Genomic DNA, 22,139 nt, shown 5'->3' with positions numbered 1-22,139 from the left:
CAAAACATTTCAAATGTACCTAAAGTATACTTGCAATAGTTCCACTTTAGCACAATCAAATATGCTTAAGTATTCCTTTAGTTGGACTTCAGCACTATTTCCGCACAATTAAAGTGCATTAAGTGCAATATTAGTTGTTCCGGTTTAGCAGACTTTAAATATACCTGCTTAGTATGCTAAAAGTACAATTGCAGGGTATTTTATTAAGTATATAATCCGTAAATGTATTTGTAGAATACTTAGCATGAAATAAATGTATTTTAAATACATTTTAGTGTATTTTTCACTAGGGATCGAAGTCTTAAGGTTGTTATCCTATAACAGTTTTCAGCACCATGGACAATGAACATTACGTTTTCGCTTTTCTTTCAGTACATTTAAAAACATTTTTATTACACCTGATTGCTACGAAGATCAGAGTTTATTCCTTTTTAACAAGTGCCGGAAATATTTACAGAAAACAGTGTCTTTCTTGCATTTATATTTTGCAGTTAACCTATTTAATTCGTTTGAAACATTTATACTGTGGAAAATTGCATTTTAAATAAAATATCTCCAGTAACCACGCAGTTAAAACGCGCGATGTCGCTGCAGACCACGAATTTGAAGCAGCTCTTTTATTAAAATAAGGCTCCTCCCTTACAGCGGAAGAGCAACCACATATATATTGTGGTCATGTGGAAATGGCAAGGCATTAGAGTGTAAGGTCCTTGCAGCAGAGAAACAAAAATTGCGTTTTTAAAAACGGATGAATATTTGATGCTTTGAAGAAACAATCATGGAAAGCTTAAGATATTTGTGCATCATAACAGCTTTGCATTTTTGCTTATGGCGATCTTCATGCGGCAAGATTATCTATTCGGTCTCGGAGGAAGTAAATAAAGGAACTGTTGTCGGAAATATAGCGAAGGATCTCAAGATCAGTGTCCAGGAGCTGGAATCTCGTATCTTGCAGCTTGTGTCTGGATCGAACAGGAAATATTTTGATATGAATTTGAAAACGGGAGCGTTGTTTGTGAATGAAAGAATTGACCGGGAGGAGTTATGCTTTGCTCATCAGCAATGTTCTCTTAATTTGGAGGCTGTTGTTCAAAATCCTCATAGCCTTTATCGAATTGAAATTAATGTTCTGGATGTTAATGATAATGCTCCGTATTTTGTGGACAGCGCTATAACGATAAATATTACAGAGGATGTTGTTCCGGGAGCTAGATTTCATCTTCCTGTAGCTGAAGATAACGACATTGGCATTAATGCACTTAAAGACTACAAACTAAGCAAGAATGAATACTTTTCTATTGACGTACAAACGGAAGAACAGACTGTGTCTGCTGAATTAGTGCTCCAAAAACCTTTAGATCGTGAAAAGCAATCAGTAATTCCACTTGTACTGACAGCTGTTGATGGAGGAAAGCCTGCAAAGACAGGAACATTAAGTGTAATAGTGAATGTACTAGATATAAACGACAACTGGCCTGTCTTCAGCAAACCTTTGTACAAGATTAAGGTGAGAGAAAATGTTTCTCTTGGTACCAAAATCATCTCTTTGACTGCTACTGATTTGGATGAGGGTACCAACAGTGATATTGTTTACTCCACAGCTGAACATGGAAATATAAAAAAGCAAAGTTTATTCACTGTGGTGCCTGAAACTGGGGACATTGTTGTGAAAGGTCAAATAGACCATGAGATAAATTCTGCAATTGAATTGCGGGTTCAGGCTAGAGATAAAGGCAGTCCACCAAAAAGCACACAATGTAAAGTTTTAATAGAAGTTATGGATGAAAATGATAATGCACCAGAGATCACTGTGACTCCTCTTTTGGAGAGTGTGAAAGAAGACACAAAGTCAGGAACTGCAGTTGCTTTAGTCACAGTGTCTGATAGAGATGGAGGTAAAAATGGCATTGTACACTGTGCATTGAAAGGCTTGTTTCCTTTCAAACTGGAGACGTCATATAACAATCATTATTCTCTAGTGGTAGATGGACCTCTGGACAGAGAAAGTGTTTCTCTGTATAACATCACAATTACAGCTGCAGATGAAGGAACTCCGTCTCTTTCTAACAGCACTGTTATAACTGTACATATCTCTGATGTTAACGACAACGTTCCACATTTCCCAGCTCCTGTTATTAACGCTTTTCTAAGTGAGAATGGTCAAGCTGGAGGTCTCGTGACAAAAGTGTCAGCTGATGATTCAGACACTGGTGAGAACGCAGAACTTTCATATTCACTGTTAGACAGTTCCAGCTCCAGTGTTCCTATAACAACATTGATAAATATAAACTCTTTAAGTGGAGAAATATTCAGTTTGCAATCATTTAATCATGAAGAAACTAAAAGATTTCAGTTTCAAGTTATGGCAACAGATTCTGGTGTTCCTCCTCTGAGCAGTAATGCGACTGTAAATGTGTTTATACTGGATGAGAATGACAACAGTCCAGTTATTTTACCGCCTCATTCTGAACCTGGATCAGTTAATAGTGAGAACATTCCCTTCTCTGCTGAAGCGGGATACTTTGTAGCCAAGATCAGAGCTGTTGATGCTGACTCTGGATATAACGCACTTCTGTCTTATCATCTAACTGAACCCAAAGGAACAAATCTCTTCCGCATTGGAAGCAGCACTGGAGAAATAAGGACTAAGAGACGAATGAGTGACAATGACTTAAAAACTCATCCACTTCTGATCATAGTGTCTGATAGTGGAGAGCCATCACTCTCAGCGACTATGTCTATGGATGTTGTGGTTGTTGAGAGTCTGGATGACATAAAGACATCATTCCGAGAAGTTCCTGTTAAAGAAGAGAGTTTTTCAGATCTGAATCTGTATCTGCTCATCGCTATTGTCTCAGTATCAGTCATCTTTTTACTGAGTCTGGTGGGTCTGATAGCAGCTAAATGCTACAGGACAGACGGCAGTTTCAGCAGGTACAGCGCTCCAGTGATCAGCACACATCCAGACGGCAGCTGGTCCTTCTCTAAATCCACACAACAGTATGACGTGTGTTTTAGTTCAGACACAATAAAGAGTGATGTAGTCGTGTTTCCTTCAACCTTTCCACTGCCAGATGCAGAACTAATCAGCATTAATGAAGGAGATACTTTTAATAGGACTCAAACACTTCCAAGCACTACCAAGGTAAGATAAAACTTAAATTTCACAGTTTGAAACATCATCAAATACTGATCTTTTTGCAGCCTGGTGATGTTTTACAACCATATCAAGCAAATGTGTGATTGTAGGACATTAAGCATTTCAGCTTCACATATCATTTCAAATGCCATAGTACCTGCAGAGCTATGTTGGTCTCATATTTTTCAGTTCTAGAGACACACAGTTCTGTGTGTGTTCAAATGTATGTTTACACACTCAGATTGTTTCATACTTTAATCCAATGTTTTAAATGCAGTATCTCCCTGTGTTGCTACCTAGGTGTAGATAGCATGCACGTAACAGTCATGGTGTCACTGCTGATCAAACTGTACACCACTGTAGTTAAATCTCACCCATTTGCCATCAAATGCAATGGATAAAGTATAAAATGTAAGCTCAGGGCCGACGTAATGGCAAACAAACATTAAATTTCCCATGTTATAAATTTTTGTAAAACTGAAAAAAATGATTAAGTACTTAAGTGAAAGAATATAGCTGCATTTATGCTCTTGTCTAGTCTTTAACTTTGCTCCATGGGAGTCAAAAAGAGGCTTGTTTTTGAAAATATGGCGAAAGATTGAATTATTGTAAAGCATTGTGGAAAGTGCTCGGTATGAATTTGAGCAAAAAGAAAGATCAGTGAATTTAAAAAGACTATTACAATAGGCTTTGTAATGAAAATCTGTTGTAAACAAACCCGTAAGTTTGAAACATATTTTTTAGACAAATGCACTATAATAGTCAATACAATATACAATAACTGATTAGTTAATTTAATATTATCTTATTTAGATGGTTTTCCCCATGAATTTAGTTTCATGTTGGTATTCCAAAACAGTCTATACACATACAGTGAAGCACTAAATTGGTTTTCCGCTTACATATTTTACTCTGCTCCATCTTGTGCTCTGTTCCACAAGCTTTAAAGTCTGAATAATAATTATGGGAATTTTTATAATTTTTTACGATACAGTCTGTGGATATTTGTCTCGCTTATTTTATTTTATTTTATTTACTTATTAGTGCAATTAATATTCATTATACTTTTTCAATAATTTATAGTTTTTTCAACATTTAGCAAATTCTGGATAAAAGTCATGATTTAAGTGTGTGACAAATGTATTCAGAGGATGCAGTTCAATTTATAGTAGGCCCTATGAGAACAAAAACGTTTTCTCATGCATTAACAGTTTGCCCCAATGATAGTAATTAATAACTAATGCTCCAATTAATAACTAATATGTGACCCTGGACCACAAAGCCAGTCTTAAGTAGCACAGGTATATTTGTAGCAATAACCAAAAATACATTGTATGGGTCAAAATGATAAATTTTTCTTTTATGCCAAAAATCATAGGCATATAAAGTGAATATCATGTTACGTAAATATATTTTGTACATTTTCTTACATTAAAACTTAATTTTTGATTAGTAATATGCATTGCCAAGACAACTTTAAAGGCGATTTTCGTTTTTTTTTTTTTTTTTTTTTTTTTGCACCCTGGGATTCCAGATTTTTAAATAACTGTATCTCAGTCAGAGATTGTCCTATCCTAACAAACCATGCATCAAAGGAAAAATTATTTATTCGGCTTTCAGATGTTGTATAAATCTCAATTTCAAAAGATTGACACTTCTGACTGGTTTTGTGGTCCTTGGCCACATAGTATTCAAACAAAATCGTTACCTGTAGATTGTACATACTGTTTTCTGACTTACTGTATTCTGTGTTGATATATAGTTTATGTGGACTATTTATAGACTAGCAAATCTCTTTCGGTGGTATCTTAATTTACATTACATGGTCATTTTCTTTAGTGATGCTGTATGTGTTATATTTGTGTAGTTTAGCCACACAGAACCGCACTTACTCCGCGTGGTGTCACTGTAGACCGCTAAACTTTAATAACTTCTATATTCCATCTGAACTCCGCCTACAGCTTCGCTGAGTGACGCGCTATTACCAAGCGTCACAGTCCAGATGCTTTTCGTGGCATGTTTCCGTAAGTCTTATTCTTTATTCTGTGTCTACGGAGTTTTGACGTTCTTCTAATTACCGTTGTAGTGTTTTGATCACGTTGGCATCTCACGCGGAAGTATGGCGGACAGAAAGGACTTAATGTTCCCACATATTATTTTCCTCTGCCTCGTGATGTGTGTTTTAGTGCCAGTGGATGGTCAGATTGTCTACTCCGTGTCCGAGGAAGTAAATATCGGAACTGTCGTCGGGAATGTGGTGAAGGACATGAATTTAAACGTCCAAGATTTGGAGTCGCGGGCATTTCAGCTTGTATTCGGCTCGAGGACGAGGTATTTTGATGTAAATCTGAAATCTGGCGTCTTGTATGTTGCTGAAAGAATTGACCGCGAACAACTATGTCCGAATACTCCATCGTGTTCTTTGAATTTTGAGGCGATAGTAAACCACCCTCTCAGTCTGAGTCGAGTGATAGTTAATGTTAATGATGTGAATGACAATTCTCCTACATTCCCTGTTGAAACTCAGATTTTGAATATCTCAGAATCAGTGCAGCCAGGAGCTACATTTTCCTTGATCAGTGCAGTGGATGAAGATGTAGGATCTTTCTCTGTGAAAAGCTATAAACTTAGTCCTAATGAACATTTTTCATTAGAAGTACACACGGGTGGTGAACATGGCATGTCTCCAGAGCTAATCCTCCGAAAAGCTTTAGATAGAGAGAAAGAACCTGTAATACGACTAATGTTGACTGCTTCTGATGGAGGAAAACCACCCAGGTCTGGGACATTACAAATTATAGTTAACATTTTAGATACAAATGATAATGCTCCAGTGTTTAGCAGTCCTCTTTATAAAGTCCGTGTGACAGAGAATACACCACAAGGAACTAAAATAATCAAACTCAATGCTACTGACATGGATGAAGGTCCAAATGGGGAAATAACTTATTTATTCAGCAGTCATGGTCAGGAAAAAAATCTTGATGTTTTTGCAATCAGTCCTGATTCTGGGGAGATTGAAGTTAAAGGAAATATTGATTTTGAGGACAAAGCTTTTTATGAACTTAGAATAGAGGCCCATGATAAAGCCTTTCCCCCATGACAACAAATTGTAAAATACTAATTGAAGTCATTGATGTTAATGACAATGCACCAGAAATAGTTGTAACATCCCTGCTGTCTAATTTAAGGGAAGATGCGAAAACTGGCACTGCTGTTGCTCTGGTCACAGTTTCTGACAAGGATGGTGGAATGAATGGGAAAGTGAGTTGTAAGCTGCTAGGAAATGTACCTTTCAAACTCGAGTCTTCCTACAAGAATTATTACTCTGTTGTTTTAGAAGGCCAGCTGGACAGGGAAAACATTTCCAAGTATAATGTAACTCTTGTAGCAGTAGATGAAGGAACCCCGCCACTTTCCAGCACCAGTGTAGTTTATGTTGACGTTTCAGATGTGAATGACAATCCTCCGCAATTTAACGAAAAGATAATTTCTGTCTATGTAAAAGAAAACACGCCTCCGGGAACCCTCATTCACACTGTGTCAGCAGCTGACAGAGATTCAAATGAAAACGCTGAAATTTCTTATACCATTGTGGATAACAAAACAACAAGCATAAATACTGTTAGTGTTAACTCATTGACAGGCCAGTTGTATAACCTACAGTCTTTCAATTTTGAAGAACAGAAAACCCTTAGTTTCCATGTTCAAGCAACAGACTCTGGTGTTCCTCCTCTGAGCAGTAATGCGACTGTAAATGTGTTTATTCTGGATGAGAATGACAACAGTCCGGTTATTTTACCGCCTTATTCTGAACCTGGATCAGTTAATAGTGAGAACATTCCCTACTCTGCTGAAGCGGGATACTTTGTAGCCAAGATCAGAGCTGTTGATGCTGACTCTGGATATAACGCACTTCTGTCTTATCATCTAACTGAATCCAAAGGAACGAATCTCTTCCGCATTGGAAGCAGCACTGGAGAAATAAGGACTAAGAGACGAATGAGTGACAATGACTTAAAAACTCACCCACTTCTAATCACAGTGTCTGATAATGGAGAGCCATCACTCTCAGCGACTATGTCCATGGATGTTGTGGTTGTTGAGAGTCTAGATGACATAAAGACATCATTCAGAGAAGTTCCTGTTATAGAGGAAAGTTTTTCAAATCTAAACCTGTATCTGCTCATCGCTATTGTCTCAGTATCAGTTATATTTTTACTAAGTCTCGTGGGTATGATAGCAGCTAAATGCTACAGGACAGATGGCAGTTTCAGCAGGTACAGCGCTCCGGTGATCAGCACACATCCAGATGGAAGCTGGTCCTACTCCAAATCGACGCAACAGTATGACGTTTGTTTTAGCTCAGACACAATGAAGAGCGACATGGTGGTTTTCCCCTCGCCATTTCCGCCTGCAGAGGCTGAACTGATCAGCATTCATGGAGAAGATACTTTTACACGAACCCAAACTCTTCCTACCACTGGGAAGGTGAGCATTATTTAAGACCTTAGTTTATAAAGTAGCTAAAATGTCACTTATATGGCATATTCACATATTCACTATACGCATGCTTTTTTAATATAGTTGAATATGTGCACGTATTCAGTTAATAGAAAAATATAGAAGTGAAGCAAAACATTCACTTTTCTAGCTTGATACTTGAAAATGTGTCTCATGCACAGGTGTTGCAACTTGCAGCATAAAGTCTGTGTTTACATTCAGTTTACTTAAATTTCAATGAACATTCAGCCTTGGTTTCTTTATTCTTTCTAGCATTCTTTCTATCACATTTATGATTGGAGTTTTTCTGTTGATTACTACCACAACTCTGACCTGTCAAGCCTGTATGTAGTGTAGTTTCAGCACCATCAGTGCTGGACAGCGCCACCTCACTGCTATGCAAGCACACTAAGAGCTTAGTAGACCCGCTCTCATTTTGTACTCAATCTTTAATGAATTGATTATTAATTAATCAAAGAAATCTGTTTTAATTATAACTCTTTAATGACTTTAAACTGCAGTTGCAGATTGAAGCAGGTTGCAACAGCTACTCCCCAGTCTTCAAAGAGAATTTAAATGATGTTTAATAAGCTTCACAAACCTACTGCTTAGAATTCAGATATGAGTTGAGGTTTTATTTAAAGGTTTTTGAATAAGTTAATTGTGCATGTTAAAAAGTTACTCAGTGCTCTAGTTTCACACTTTTCTGCATGTTCAGTGATGCTGCCAATATATGGATAAAACCGTTTGCTGAATGCATAAATGCCAATATGTATGTATAATGTGAGTCTTGAAATGGTCTCAGACTTATGCTCCATGTTCTAGTAGCTTCGTCTCATCCTCCTGAGTCTTTTTTCCCCCCCAGTCCTTGACAGAGGACAGGGATCAGGGCCTGTGTAAATTTCTGTGCAATTGGGTCAGTACTGGGTTCTGCCTTGCCCGGCTGGTTGAGGGAGATAGATGGATTAGAAGTCTGTGGGTCTCTGGACTGCTGAAGTGCTGCAGTCCCACCTGCATTATATCGAAGTCTCTCAGTGCATTAATGAGAGGGACAGGCTGCTGACTCTATGAGAAAAACACACAGCAGATTTCATGCTGTGTAAAGAAACTGATCCTCTTTTCCCTGTACTGAGCAACCCATTTCATGTTACAGTGCTTATGTTTTTATTTGTTTTTTAAAAAATTCATATGTTTGTTATTAGTTATGAAATTACTTAAGATTGGTCTATATGGCTTGAAACAATGTTTTATGGTTCTTGTTCTTTCAAGGTCCCTTCGATTTTTTTTTTTTTTTTTTTTTTTTTTTTGTTCATTCCCTCTCTCGCTCCTTTTTCTGAACTTGTCAGGAATGATTCCTCTAGTGGCACCATGGCATTTTACTTTACACTCCTGTGAGTCTTCACAAGCGTGAGACTGCGCTACTGAAATTTCGGTTTATTTGGACAGACATTATTCTTTGTAGAGTTATGAACATGACATTCAGGCTTTTTAATGACTTAAGGCTTTTCAGAAATTAAATATTATTTTGTTTTTCAGATTTGAGCTGTCAGTGTCTGTCTGTCTGTACTCTAAAGCTGCAGTTTAATGCCATATATATACAGAATGTATAAATAACTTCTCATTCTTATTAATATTTAAATATGCGTTTCTTTATTATAAAATACTACATCAGCTATTCTATTTAAACTTGTGTTGTGACAGTTTAGTTTAATAATTAAATAACTGATGGCAGACTAAGCAGAATCAGAAAGGAAAAGGAAATGATTAATCTGAAAGGTAAATTTATTCTAAATAAATTATACATTTATTATTTACTTGACACACAGGCATATAAATATTTACGTTTATGTTTAAAATATATAAGCCTATAGGGCCATTCCATGCCAGAGCAACCAAATTTTTAAAAAACTTCTCCGGCTCAAACTTTTGATTTTGCAAATATGTACATATATATATATATATATATATATATATATATATATATATTTTATTTTTTTTCTGAGGAAAGGTAGACATGGATAGTGATAAAAGCCAAAATATCAAATGTCATTGATGAATATTTACTGAGTAATCCACTATTTTTTTAGAGGGGGTCAAAATGTCAAAATGGCAATTTACAGGGAGGTTAAAAATGACTTCAGAAGGATGGCAACATCGTAATGATATTTTTACACAGAGATTGATAGTTCCATTAGTAAAATCTGTTGACTTTAGCAATCTTTGTTGCATTATGTGTTGCGTGCCTATAATTCAAGAAGTATTAAAGATATTGCAATATGATTTTAGATTCTAGTTGTTAAACTCTGGGTAGCTTCAGAAGCTGTTAAAATGAACAAAATCCCTTCTTACAAATATACCGGAAACTGATATAGAATCTTATGAATAGACTACAGAAAGCAAGGTAATATGTCTCAACTTGACCATTTCAGTGCACTTTTAGCACTCAGACAGGTATGTTCCATGCAAGTTTTGATTAAGGGAAACAAGAAAAATTCTAATTTCAACATTATTTCTTCTTCAGACATTGTTCGTTCTTTAAATAAAACAGTATCAGCTGTATACAAAGTGACCAACATTTGGTTTTTGACTACTGAAAATGGGTAATATTCAACAATGTGGACATGGAGCCTCCTTGAGATCCCCATATGTCTGAGACTGAATGATGTAGGGCCTCGAAAATTAAGATTCCAAAAGAAAAGTTTATTAACAACTAGAATCTAAAATCATATTGCAATATCTTCAATATACCTTGAGTTACAGGCATGCAAACTTTGGAAAAAGAATATTAATGGCACTCAGACAGGTATGTTCAATGCAGTTGTCTTGACAGAATGAAACGAGATACATCTCTAGTTTAAAGATTATTTATTCTTCAGACATTTCTCTTTAAAAAAAAAAAGGAAGTATCATATTTTTTTTAACTGACCTACATTTCGTTTTTGACAACTGAAAATGTGAATATTTTAACAATTTACTTCTGGAGCCATATTGAAATTTTAATATCTCTGGAACAGAATCTCATAGGGCATTGCAAATAATGTCCTTAATCTTATTAATTAACCTCAACTAACCCCAAAACTCACAAATGTTCATATGCAGATTAAATAAATAAATAAATAAATAAATAAATAAATAGCCATGCATCAGAAGTGTTAAGATGAGGTTTTTTGCCATGCATAATATAAGATGTAAATAGTGGTTTGTTTAATTACTTTCATAATTATGTAGTTTGTATATTTTTGGTAAAAATTTGATATACATCTACATGTACCTCAAGATTTATATGTACCTCAAGATTTATTGATAACACCTCTTATTTCTCAATCTGTGCACATGAATTTCACCTGCTTTGTCTCCTGCATATCACATGTATTATTCAGTGTGAGTCCCAAGGATTATGTTTCACTTATGACATTTCTGCTTCAGCCAGCTGTAAATTTGTGGTGTGGGAGCAAACTTCAAGTCTGTTTGCAGAATGTAATGCTATGAGGTTAACACAGGATAGTCAATGAGTCTTTTTGTGCTTGTGTGTGTTATTCATTATAATACATGCTTGGCAGTATAATGCATTTGAGTCAGTGCTTCAGAATTGTCACAGACAATGAGTCATAGTACAGACTGCGGGTAAATACAAACACTATCATCGTTTCAGTGTTATTTATTGTGAGCTGACTGTAAACGGCTAAGCCTGTTGTCTGCACACTGCAAGGCATGACTGTGTGTCTGCTGGCTTCTGTTTCTATCAGACGGAATGACCTGAACCTTTTGTTAAGGTCATTCTGGGATTTCTGTCCTTCTGAATGAATGCATTTTTATGAAATGGAGGTGCAGAGCACAACAAACAGATTGCCATGAATGATGAATTTTTCACAAATTCCCCATTTGTCTACGCAGGTTCTCTAAATTCCCTAAAGCTCAAATTTGAGAGGATGTGCATCTGCATAATTTCTTGTTTACAAGGTTATCAACAAGGATTCAGGAGAATCTTCTTCACTAAAAATGTCAGAGCATTCAAATAATGTGTTTTGTAGCTTTATTACGATGCATTACCCTGTCGTTATTGTACAAATGCAATGCTAATGAATTCAGCAAAGCATTTTAGAAGCAAGCTGATGGTGCTATAACATATATTATTGATTTATATCATTATTTATTTGCTCTTTTGCATATGCATGCTGGTTGCCATATCCATTCTGTGCAGTCACCTCTCTCCGGTTGTTGGGTCTGGGAATAGAAAGAACAGTTGATGGTTCCCTGCAGTGTATCAGTGAGAAGAAGGGTGGGTCATCTCTGCAGAGGGCTGCAGGTGGCAGAATGAGTCAAGCTGAACAGAATGCGGAGAGAGAGAGAGAGAGGCTGTGGATGGTTTGCTAGTGCCCTCTGTTGGCCGCAGTGCTGGTGATGGCTTTCAGAGATGTGTGGGATCCTTATTATGATGTGTTTATTTCATACCTCAGCCAGTAGGGGTCTTACACCATCTTTCTCAACCATTCTCTGCCCACAGTCATTTCAGACACCCTCTTTCTCTATATTTTACTGTCACTTTGTGTTACACACAACATGCCTTCTGCTCCCATGATGCTTTGCCTCTTATTTCTTTGAGGACGTGCAGTCCTATTACATTTCGCTCTCTTGCTCTGTCTCCTCACATACACTTTCTAGCAAGTTTTAAAATAATTTCAGGAACGTCTTTTGCTATATGGGCTAAAGCCAACAAACAGCAGTAAAGAAGGTTGTCAGACCTTCTTACTTATTCTTAGAAATAAGTCCTAAACAGAATGTGCACACTGTTTTTCAAATGTTTTATCATATTTGTTTTTCATTCAGATACCTAAAAAAGATACATTTTCTTGCTTTTGTATTTTGATTTTGTCTCATACTAGCAGTTTATATGTTTGTAATTTGACCAGTGCAGTAAGAAAAAACAGAATTTGAAAAGTTTGGGGTGAGTTTATTATTATTATTATTATCAAATTAATACTGTTATTCTTTAAGGATACATTAAAGTGGTCAAAATTGACAGTGACAATATTTATAATAGTTCTGTTTCAGTTGAATGCTGTTCTGATCTTTCTAATATTCAAAGAATCCTGAAATAATAATAAATATTTCTTGAGCAGCAAATCATCATATAATGATTTCTGAAGGATCATGTGACACTGAAGACTGTAGTAGTGATGCTGAAAATTCAGTTTTGCCGTCACAGGAAAACATAAATTTGTAAACTATATTAAAAAAGAAAAGTTATTTTAAATAATGTTACTGATTTCACTGTATTTTTACTTTATCAAATAAATACAGCCTTGGTGAGAATAAAACACTTACTTGAAAACATTAAATTCCCCCCAACCTCAACATTTTTAACAGTGCTGTTCGTTTTTTTGAAAAATATATCTATAATTTTATAATATATAATTTGTATATCTTCTCAACATAGAGTGTTACTTCTCAATTTATTTTGTTTTGAGGATTTTAAGAAATTTGAAAAATATAAAATAAATAAATAAATAAATAGTTTGCATTCTTTACTGTCTACAGTACCAGTCAAAAGTTTTTGAACAGTAAGATTTTTAATGTTTTTTTTAAAGAAGTCTCTGCTCACCAAGCCTGCATTTATTTGATCTTGAAATTTTTTACTACTTAAAATAAATGTTTTCTATTTAAATATAATTTAAAATGTAACTTATTCCTGTGATTTCAAAGCTGATTTTTTTAGCATCATTACTCCAGTCACATGATATTCAGAAATCATTCTAATATTCTGATTTTCTGCTTGAAGAACATTTATTATTATTATGTTGAAAACAGCTGAGTAGAATTGTGACACTGAAGACTGGAGTAATAATGCAATTATTTAAAATAGTAAAAAGAGTAACAAACAAACAAATAATAAAAATATTCCAAAATATTACTGCTTTTGCTGTATTTTGGATCAAATAAATGCAGGCTTGGTGAGCAAAAAACAAAACAACAAACAAACAAAAAAAAAAACATTAAAAATCTCACTGTTCAAAAACTTTTGACTGGTCGTGTATATATTATAGATATTTTAACTGGAACATTAGACTATAATACTATGGATCTCTGAGAAAAGCTATATTGTCCATTCTGAGGAGAAAAAAAAAGTGTCAGAGTTGGTTCATAGCCAAAATATCCTTCATTCAGAAGTGCAAAAGAATAAACAACTCTAATTTTACCATTCGGTTATCATGACCTACATCACCAACACCAAATATAGGCCACAACTGGCAGAGCAGAGAGAAAGAATGAAAGAAGACATGCATGTAAAGGGAGTGGGAAAAAGAGAGAGAGGGAACATGAACGACAGAGGAAGAGAGGTTTTTAGTGCACATTGCGGTGGGTGGTGTGACTCTGGATGCCCTTGCTGAGGGCACTGTTGGTGCAGGCTGTCTGTGCAGTGTCTCTCAGATGGGTGCATCTCTTTTAAAATCTGGCACACTTATGTAAGTAGGGTCAGGGGAGGAGGAGTACCACTTGTAATGGGTTTCTGACCTGCCAAAGGTCAAAGTCAGAGCTCAAGATACTAATATCTTTCAACAGTCTGATTAGCTAAATGTTGTCACTTAAGGATGTAGGAGGAAGGTGTACCTCTATATTTATTTTTTTTTTTTTTTTTTTTGTTCATTTGCTATTTTCTAAGGAGAGCCATTTACGTCTTCACTGTTATATTCCAATTTGGGGTTGTCAATTGACAGTATTGTACTCATCGCTTTTCTCTATAACTCACAACTCCACACACTCAGTTCCCCAAAGCTACAACTCACTTCTGTAAATGTCAAGACAGTCTTGTTATTGCACACTGACAGTGAAAGTACATGCACATGCAGAATGATAGGCCTGATTGTGCCTTTAAATTTCCTGAAGCGGATAACTAATAGAACAAGGACTTGTCAAGCCTTCTATTGTTAAAAGGCTTGATTTTTAATACGAGTCTGCTTTTCCATATCCAAAATGTGAGGAAAAAAATATTTTCTGGCTGCCAAACTCAATAGCGAGAAGAGGGAGGAAAGATGAGATGGAGCTAGGAGGAAGTGAAAGCATAGAGGATAAATACTGCAAATGATACTTGCAACCGATTGCATTGAGTCTGCATTGTTAATTTGTCTCTGCAGTGTTTTGGTAATTTATTGGCAATTCAGTGTCAAAAACAATTGTGCATTGTGTGTGGGATCAAGAGTGACAGCAGGTGGGGTCAGAAACAAAATCTGGATTGTAGATATTTGAATGTCAAAAAAAGTAAACATTTGGGTATCTGACCCACTTGCTTACAGAGTGTTTTGTGTTGCAAAACATCTGGTATCTCTCACAGTGGTTTCCAAAAAAGATCAAAACAGTCACATTATGAAAACAATGCTTACTGTTTCACCTAGGCATATTCAGCCCAGGATAAACAGGGTAAACATTAACTGAAAGAAAATGACAAAAAAAAAAAAAATAATAATAAAATAAAAAATTACAAGTATTTTAATAATAATAATAATAATAATAATAATAATAATAATAATCATAATAATCATAAAAACTACTTTTAGCTGTGGCACACCCAATGAGAATTGATGAGTTTCCAAATGGATGTAATTTATTAAACAACAATAATAAACATGTTATTTCACTATTGATTTACATAACAGGCAGTTTCTTTATTTTTCCTCTTCTTATACGCTTGTCAAAATTTCGCCAGTTTCTGTTAGTTCCACCCACTGTGTTATGTTTACGATGTGTAAACATAATAGTAAAATGCGCTTGTTTTTGGAGATGAATTTAAAAATATTGAAACGAACATCAATAAGCGGTGCATGTCCCAAAAGCATCATTAGCTAACTGGTCCTTAGTTCCACTGACCTCAATTGAAATAATTAGTAAATATTGAAATTAACATTAATGTTAATCAATGCTTTCAAAGTATTATGTATTGAACCATGGTGCTGTATTTTCTGTTTCCAATTTGACATGCAGTTTTCATACGCTACCAGGGCTGCCAACTTTTGAGTAAGGATTTCCATGGCGAGTTTGGTGGTGGTTTTGGTTGGGTTGGTTGAGGTTATATATCACTCTTGAAACTTTGTTGCATGTACAGGTTATGTGGCCATTGGTCCTATTAGCATCAGAAAAATCAAAACTTAGAAACCTAGAAAGTGAGCAAATATATTTTTCATATAATCACTAAAAAGCTGCCACTCACTTCACATTATTGCAATCTCACAGTGTTTCTTTGTAATCAATGAGGCTCTCTAAACTGCACAATAAATCTCTTATTTACATCATATCTACACATATCTACAATGAGAGGAATTGTGAATGTGCAGGAATAAAATTCGGCGTGGTGAAATTTGGTTTAGAGGTGAGTGAATTTGGACTAACTTGAATGGAATGGCCAGTCAGAGGAGTTCAAGAAATCAACAGATATGTCTGTAATTGGCTGTGTTGCTCAATGCTATAAAAACACGTTGTAAATAGAATCTTTTGGCACTTTCCAAAGCGCAAACACAGAAAAGCACATGGAGCCTTTACCAAATCTATATCCCCAATATCCTTTTATTAGTTTTATAGGGTGCTTATGACTGCATGAAAAAATAAGAGTTCGCAGCCCTGTCAGAGTGTCAGAACAGTGTCAACAGCGCAAGTCTCACCCTAAATGCATCGGAGTTGGCAGTCCTAGTCAGATATATAGCTAACTAGATAGACAGGTTTCTAGACAGATAGATAGATAGATAGATAGATAGATAGCTTTGCTAATTTTATATCATAGATTTTAAGTAACATCCATTTTAAGTGATTCCTAGTGGTTAATATCAACCCCTCATATTTATCAAAATATACTAAAGCTCTTAAAGTAGAAAGATGTTTTCGTGTGTATGTGTTTGTAACATGGTAGCACTGTGGTGATGTTGAAGTACGCCTACCTTTTAACCACAGCTGGTTATGGTAATCAGTATACACACAGCATTGGCGATTTATTTGCCTATTTGAATGTAACTGGCAAATTACAGCTGATTATTTTTAATATTAAATATTTATATAGAAATAAGAATAATAGGCATATGTTGCTTTCTCCATAGCTGTCACACTTGCTGTTGACTAATTATGTTTTCTATAGCTTGCTCAGCACTTTAGTACAGCTTTGAAGTACTTAAACTGCATGAAACACAAATTAAATACACATACAAAAAGTGACTAAATACTTTTACAATTGTTCATACACATCCCTTGTACTTAACTTAATGACAAACTAGTGCATTTTATCATTTATATATAGGCTATCAACTGCTGCTAGGAAGCAAGTGAAACTGCGGATCATAGTGGGGCATACAGCTTGCTATTATTATGCATGTTAATAATATTCATTATTAGCATGTAATTATTAATGCATTATTAATAATTGACTGCTTATCTTTAGAAAAAAAAGTTCTTATTGTAATGGCCTATTTTATTCTTAAAATATGTGTCACAGATGTTTGGTTAACGTTAAAAATATAAACATACAAATATTTGATAGCTAAAAAAAAAAAAAAAAAAAAACAAAAAAAAAAAAAACAATTCTCATCTGAATTAAAATTGTATTATGTTTTATTTTTAGATGGTGATGACATGAGGCGATTGTAATGCGACGGGTTTACGCTGACAGTCTGCCCTGGCTTAGTTTATGTCATCGGTTTCAGAGTGACACGCTCCCTCTCTGTGGCGCATTTTGACGGATGCACAGAGATCGCGCCCCAGGCACGCACGCCCGAATGACCTGGTCTGTCTGAAGTCAAAGCCACAGACGGGGAGAGAGAGGCGGAAAGAGAAATGCACATTCTGGGGCAATGGTAATGATAGATTTTAATGAACGTAGCCGTTCTGTGACCAATAAAGAATAAAAGTATTTTGTATTTCAAAACATTTGCAACATTTTTTTCTGATACATGAAGACGATTGGTAGTCTAAAATAATTTGGTTTGTCATTCTTTGCGCGCTGACAACGATAATTTTGTTTGAAAAGTCACAGCCTGTCAGAACAGTGAGATTCTACAGATGTGTACGCCAGGTGTAGATTTACTTGACAGCAAACTAATTATTAATTCACGCAAAAAAAAAAAAAAAAATAAAAATAAAATAAATAAATAAATAAAAAAAATAAAAATAAAAATAAAATAAAAATAAAAATAAAAATAAATAAATGAAAACTTTTTACTTTAGAGTTTTACTATTCTAAACATTTTTACACTCTTTTGCATTTTTCACAGTGTAATATCACAGCCATTTATATAGATACAGGAGAATCCAATCTCTTATAGAAACGCACTTGGAACGCATTTAATTTTGAGTGTTTTCCTGAGATGAACCAAAGCTTAAAATGCACTGGCCTAGTTCAGGGAAACGTAATGCATCCCAAATGCGCGCTTTCTAATTAACGTGTAGCCTTTCCTCCAAATTTGATGGCATTAATAAATATAGCTGTTGCTTTTTGGCTGCTTCCATCAAGCTGTTATATTTTCTTACAAGGTTTCGAATATCAGAATGCATTATATTTGAGTAGGCAGCCCCTCCCCCGGTGTGCCGCACCAACACCATCGAACTGAGCTATGAAGAAGAGGAGGAAAGGAGTACGAAAGGGAGGGGTGGATGGAAACAGAGAGAGAAAGGGAGAGAGAGCGAGAGAGAGTGCGCGCACGGCGAAATATGCAGCACCAGTGGCAAGGAAACACACCCGTCAGCTGCGCGCAGAGGAAAAAAAAGGATAAGCGCGGACAAAGGAAACATGGACGCATCCGAGAAGTATCCGTGCGCTTTTAGAATGGAATTGACAATTAGACCATTGTGCACATAAATGTAAAACCTTTAATGCTGAAGTGGGAGGCAAGATATTGCAAGCTGACAAGGCGGAGTGCTGTTTTTAATCCGTCTGCGGATCCTATGATCTTGCGATGGCTGTTGCAGGGATATGTGATTGCCTAGACAAAAAAGTGCCTCTTTCTTTTTTGCTATTATTATTATTTTGTGGCCTTGCTCTCGGACAAATACGATATTCCGTGCCAGAAGAATCGGAGAGTGGAACGATTGTAGGTGATATTGCACAGGATTTGGGTTTGGATATTCGAAAGCTCTCCACCCGAAAGATTAAGGTAACCTCTGACAGCGGCAAAAGGTACGTGGACCATAAGAATGGAAAATTATTGGTGAACGAGAGAATTGACAGAGAGACATTGTGTGATACAAGCGCCGCGTGTGTTTTGAATCTAGAGGTTCTTCTTGAAGACCCAAACGAAGACCATAATGTCGAGGTGGAGATAACAGACGTGAATGATAATACGCCGCAGTTCCCCAGAGACGAGTATCAATTGGAGATCACAGAGTCGGCTTTGCCGGGCTCTCGTTTTCCGATCGAACACGCGCAAGATCCGGACATCGGTACCAATTCCGTTCGATTGTACCGGCTCAGCCCAAACGAGCATTTCGCTCTCGATTCCAACAAGCCTTCGTTGAATACTAAGCACATCGAGCTCGTTCTCAAAAAGCCCTTGGATCGCGAGCTCGCCCCTTACCATCAGTTACTCCTGACAGCGACAGACGGTGGCACACCAGCACGAACAGGTACCGCAAAAATCAACGTTCGCGTCTTAGATTCGAATGACAACAACCCCGTTTTTGACAGCTCAGTATATAAAGTCAAATTGCTTGAAAATTCGCCCAAAGACACCTTGGTTATCAAATTGAATGCCACAGATCAAGATGAAGGAACAAACGGGGAGGTGCTTTATTCATTCAGCAGTTACACCCCAGACAGGGTCAGGCAGATGTTCAGCATGGACACCAACACTGGAGAAATCAGAGTCAAGAGCAATGTGGACTACGAGGATACTAATACATATGAAATGTACATCCAGGCCATGGACAAAGGCCCAGCTCCAGTAGCAGCCCATTGCAAAGTGGTGGTGGAGGTCGTAGATGTCAATGACAACGTTCCAGAGATTGTGCTTTCGTCTTTGTCCAGTCCAGTGCGTGAAGATGCCCGTGCAGATACCGTGGTCGCCCTAATCAGTGTGACTGACCGGGACTCTGGCCCTAACAAACAGGTCACCCTTGAAATTCAACCTGGTCTTCCTTTTAAAATTAAGTCGTTTAGAAATTACTATACCTTGGTAACCTCTGCCTTTCTTGACCGCGAGACCACAGCAGCCTACAATGTCACTCTCAGCGCTACCGATGCCGGCAACCCTCCCCTTTCGTCTCAGAAGACCATTCAGGTGGATGTCGCCGACGTGAACGACAACCCTCCACGCTTTGAGCAGACCTCCTACACTGTGTATGTCATGGAGAACAATGCACCTGGAGCCTCGCTCTGCACCGTCAAAGCTCAGGACGCGGATGTCAATGAAAACGCTCGCATTACCTACACGGTCCTAAACGACAACAATCACGGGATCCCGGTCACCTCCTACGTGTCGGTTAAAGCGGACACAGGTGTTGCCTATGCTCTTCGCTCCTTTGACTACGAGTCGTTACGGGAGTTTCACTTCCAGGTTAAAGCTCAGGATGGGGGTATTCCACCACTCAGTCGTGTAGCCACCGTTTACATCTACATAATGGATCAAAACGACCACCCGCCAGAGATTGTGAGTCCCCCAGCCAATGGTACGCGCTTAACGGAGACGGTACAGAAAAACGCGGAGCCAGGAACTTTGATCACAAAGGTTGTGGCCTATGATGCAGATGCAGGACAGAATGCGTGGGTTGTCTATCTGCTGGACCAGGCCAGCGATCTGGATCTATTTAAAGTTCACGAACACACTGGAGAAATTCGTACAACGCGGCGTGTCCTTGAAGACAACTCCACCTCTTTTAGTTTAACTGTATTAGTAAGGGACCATGGCGAACCACCTCTGTCATCCTCCGCTACGATCAATGTCGCTGTCATGGAGGTGCCACTGAAAGTCACGCCTGACCCCAAACGAATCATCCGCCCTCACAGCTCTCTCTTGTTTTCCAATGTGACACTGTACCTCATTGTGGCATTGAGCGCCACCACCTTTGTGTTTTTGGTGACAGTGGTTGTGCTGGCTATTGTACGCTGCCATGCCTACTGCACCCAACCCGGATCCTGTTCGCCCTGCTGCGTGTCCCAGAAGGCCCAAGCGGAAGGTGGCTCAGGAGGGGGTGGTGGAGGTGCTGGTGGTGGATCTCAACCCAATAACAATGTGGTGCTTAGACGAGACCTCAAGGTTGAGCCTCATTATATTGAGGTCCGGGGTAATGGCTCTTTGACTAAAACCTATTGCTACAAGACCTGTCTGACTGCTACCTCAGGCAGCGACACCTTCATGTTCTACAACACGGGCCGACCCATCAGTGGCACCTGGGGCTCCGAGCGCTTCTTTACAGGAGGGAGCGGATTTGTTCGTAGGCTTAGCATGCCAGATGCAGCACTACAGGTGTGTTTTAACACAAAGTATATATCTGTAAAAATGTCTGTTTAAAAAAAACTGTCAAATTTAAGTTAAAAAAAGGGTCAAATTTACAGTAAAACACTAAACAAAAAAGATGTGGTTGCCAGAAAGTCACTGTAAAAAAACAAACAAACAAACAAACAGAAAAAACTCTAAATAAAAATGATGCCAGTGCTTTGGGTTTTACATAAATTCTAAATAGCAAAACATGTATAGATAAATAAATACATAAAGATGCCAATGCTTGGGCTTTTACATAAATACTAAATAACAGAAAATGTAAACAAATAAATACATTTATGCACATAACTGCTAAAAACAAGAACTATTTGAATAAAATATAATCATAATGTGATGAATCATGCGAAATAAATAAATATATAAATATATAAAATTAAAATAAAATAAAATACGTGATGCCAGTGTTTGGGAATATATAAAAAATAAATAATAATAATAATAATAAGAAGAAGAAGAAGAAGAAGAAGAAAAAATATAAATAAATAAATAATAATAAAAATAATAAATGATGCCAATGCTGGGGCTTTTCTAAAAGTTGTCTAAATAACACAAAATGTAAATAAATAAATAAATAAAAATACATTTATGTGCATAACTCCTAAAAAAACAAGAATTGTTTGAATCAAATATAATCATACTGTGATGCATCATGCAATATATAAATAATAATAATAATAATAATAATGTACATAACTGCTAAAAGTAAGATTTTTTTTTAATATAATATAATCATACTGTGATGCATTATGATAAATAAATAAATAAATAAGAAAGAATAAAATGTAATCATACTGTAATACCTCACACAGCGATTTCTAGGAATGTTTGTTTATTGATTTTCACCCAAAAATGTAGGTGTTCTTTTTGAGTAGTTTGTAGATTTAAACATTTAAACTGCAAGTTATATGGTAATTCATTACCATTAAACCAATTTTCACCATATGGCAAGGAATCTTAATTTGTTTTTATATAATTTCTATAATTTTTACTATAATTTAATATTAATATTATTTAATACTACAATTTAC

General features: G+C 36.5%; 2 protein-coding genes across 18 annotated transcripts in view; both read left to right on the top strand.

Moving 5' to 3' along the window:
* LOC127171680 (protocadherin alpha-C2) overlaps positions 1 to 22,139 on the top strand; it is a 95,811-nt gene that overhangs the window by 46,920 nt on the left and 26,752 nt on the right. For 2 of the 17 annotated variants that reach the window (XM_051120479.1, XM_051120480.1), the window contains exon 2: positions 1,896 to 3,145. The exons of 11 other annotated variants lie outside the window; for them this stretch is intronic. In XM_051120479.1, coding sequence (XP_050976436.1) covers positions 1,896 to 3,145 — 1,250 coding nt within the window. Of the gene's footprint in view, positions 1 to 657; positions 3,146 to 17,939; positions 21,076 to 22,139 lie in introns of those variants that run through there. 4 more of the 17 variants (XM_051120477.1, XM_051120469.1, XR_007828553.1 and 1 more) reach the window with 4 other exon arrangements.
* zgc:123181 (uncharacterized protein LOC735300 homolog) lies at positions 4,847 to 6,287 on the top strand. The gene has a single exon (XM_051120488.1). The coding sequence runs from the start codon at positions 5,259 to 5,261 to the stop codon at positions 6,240 to 6,242; it is 984 nt and encodes a 327-aa protein (XP_050976445.1). The 5' UTR covers positions 4,847 to 5,258; the 3' UTR covers positions 6,243 to 6,287.

Source organism: Labeo rohita, chromosome 10 (genome assembly GCF_022985175.1).
Source record: "Labeo rohita strain BAU-BD-2019 chromosome 10, IGBB_LRoh.1.0, whole genome shotgun sequence".
NCBI lineage: Eukaryota > Metazoa > Chordata > Actinopteri > Cypriniformes > Cyprinidae > Labeo > Labeo rohita.
This window is presented reverse-complemented; position numbering and strand designations above follow the sequence as displayed.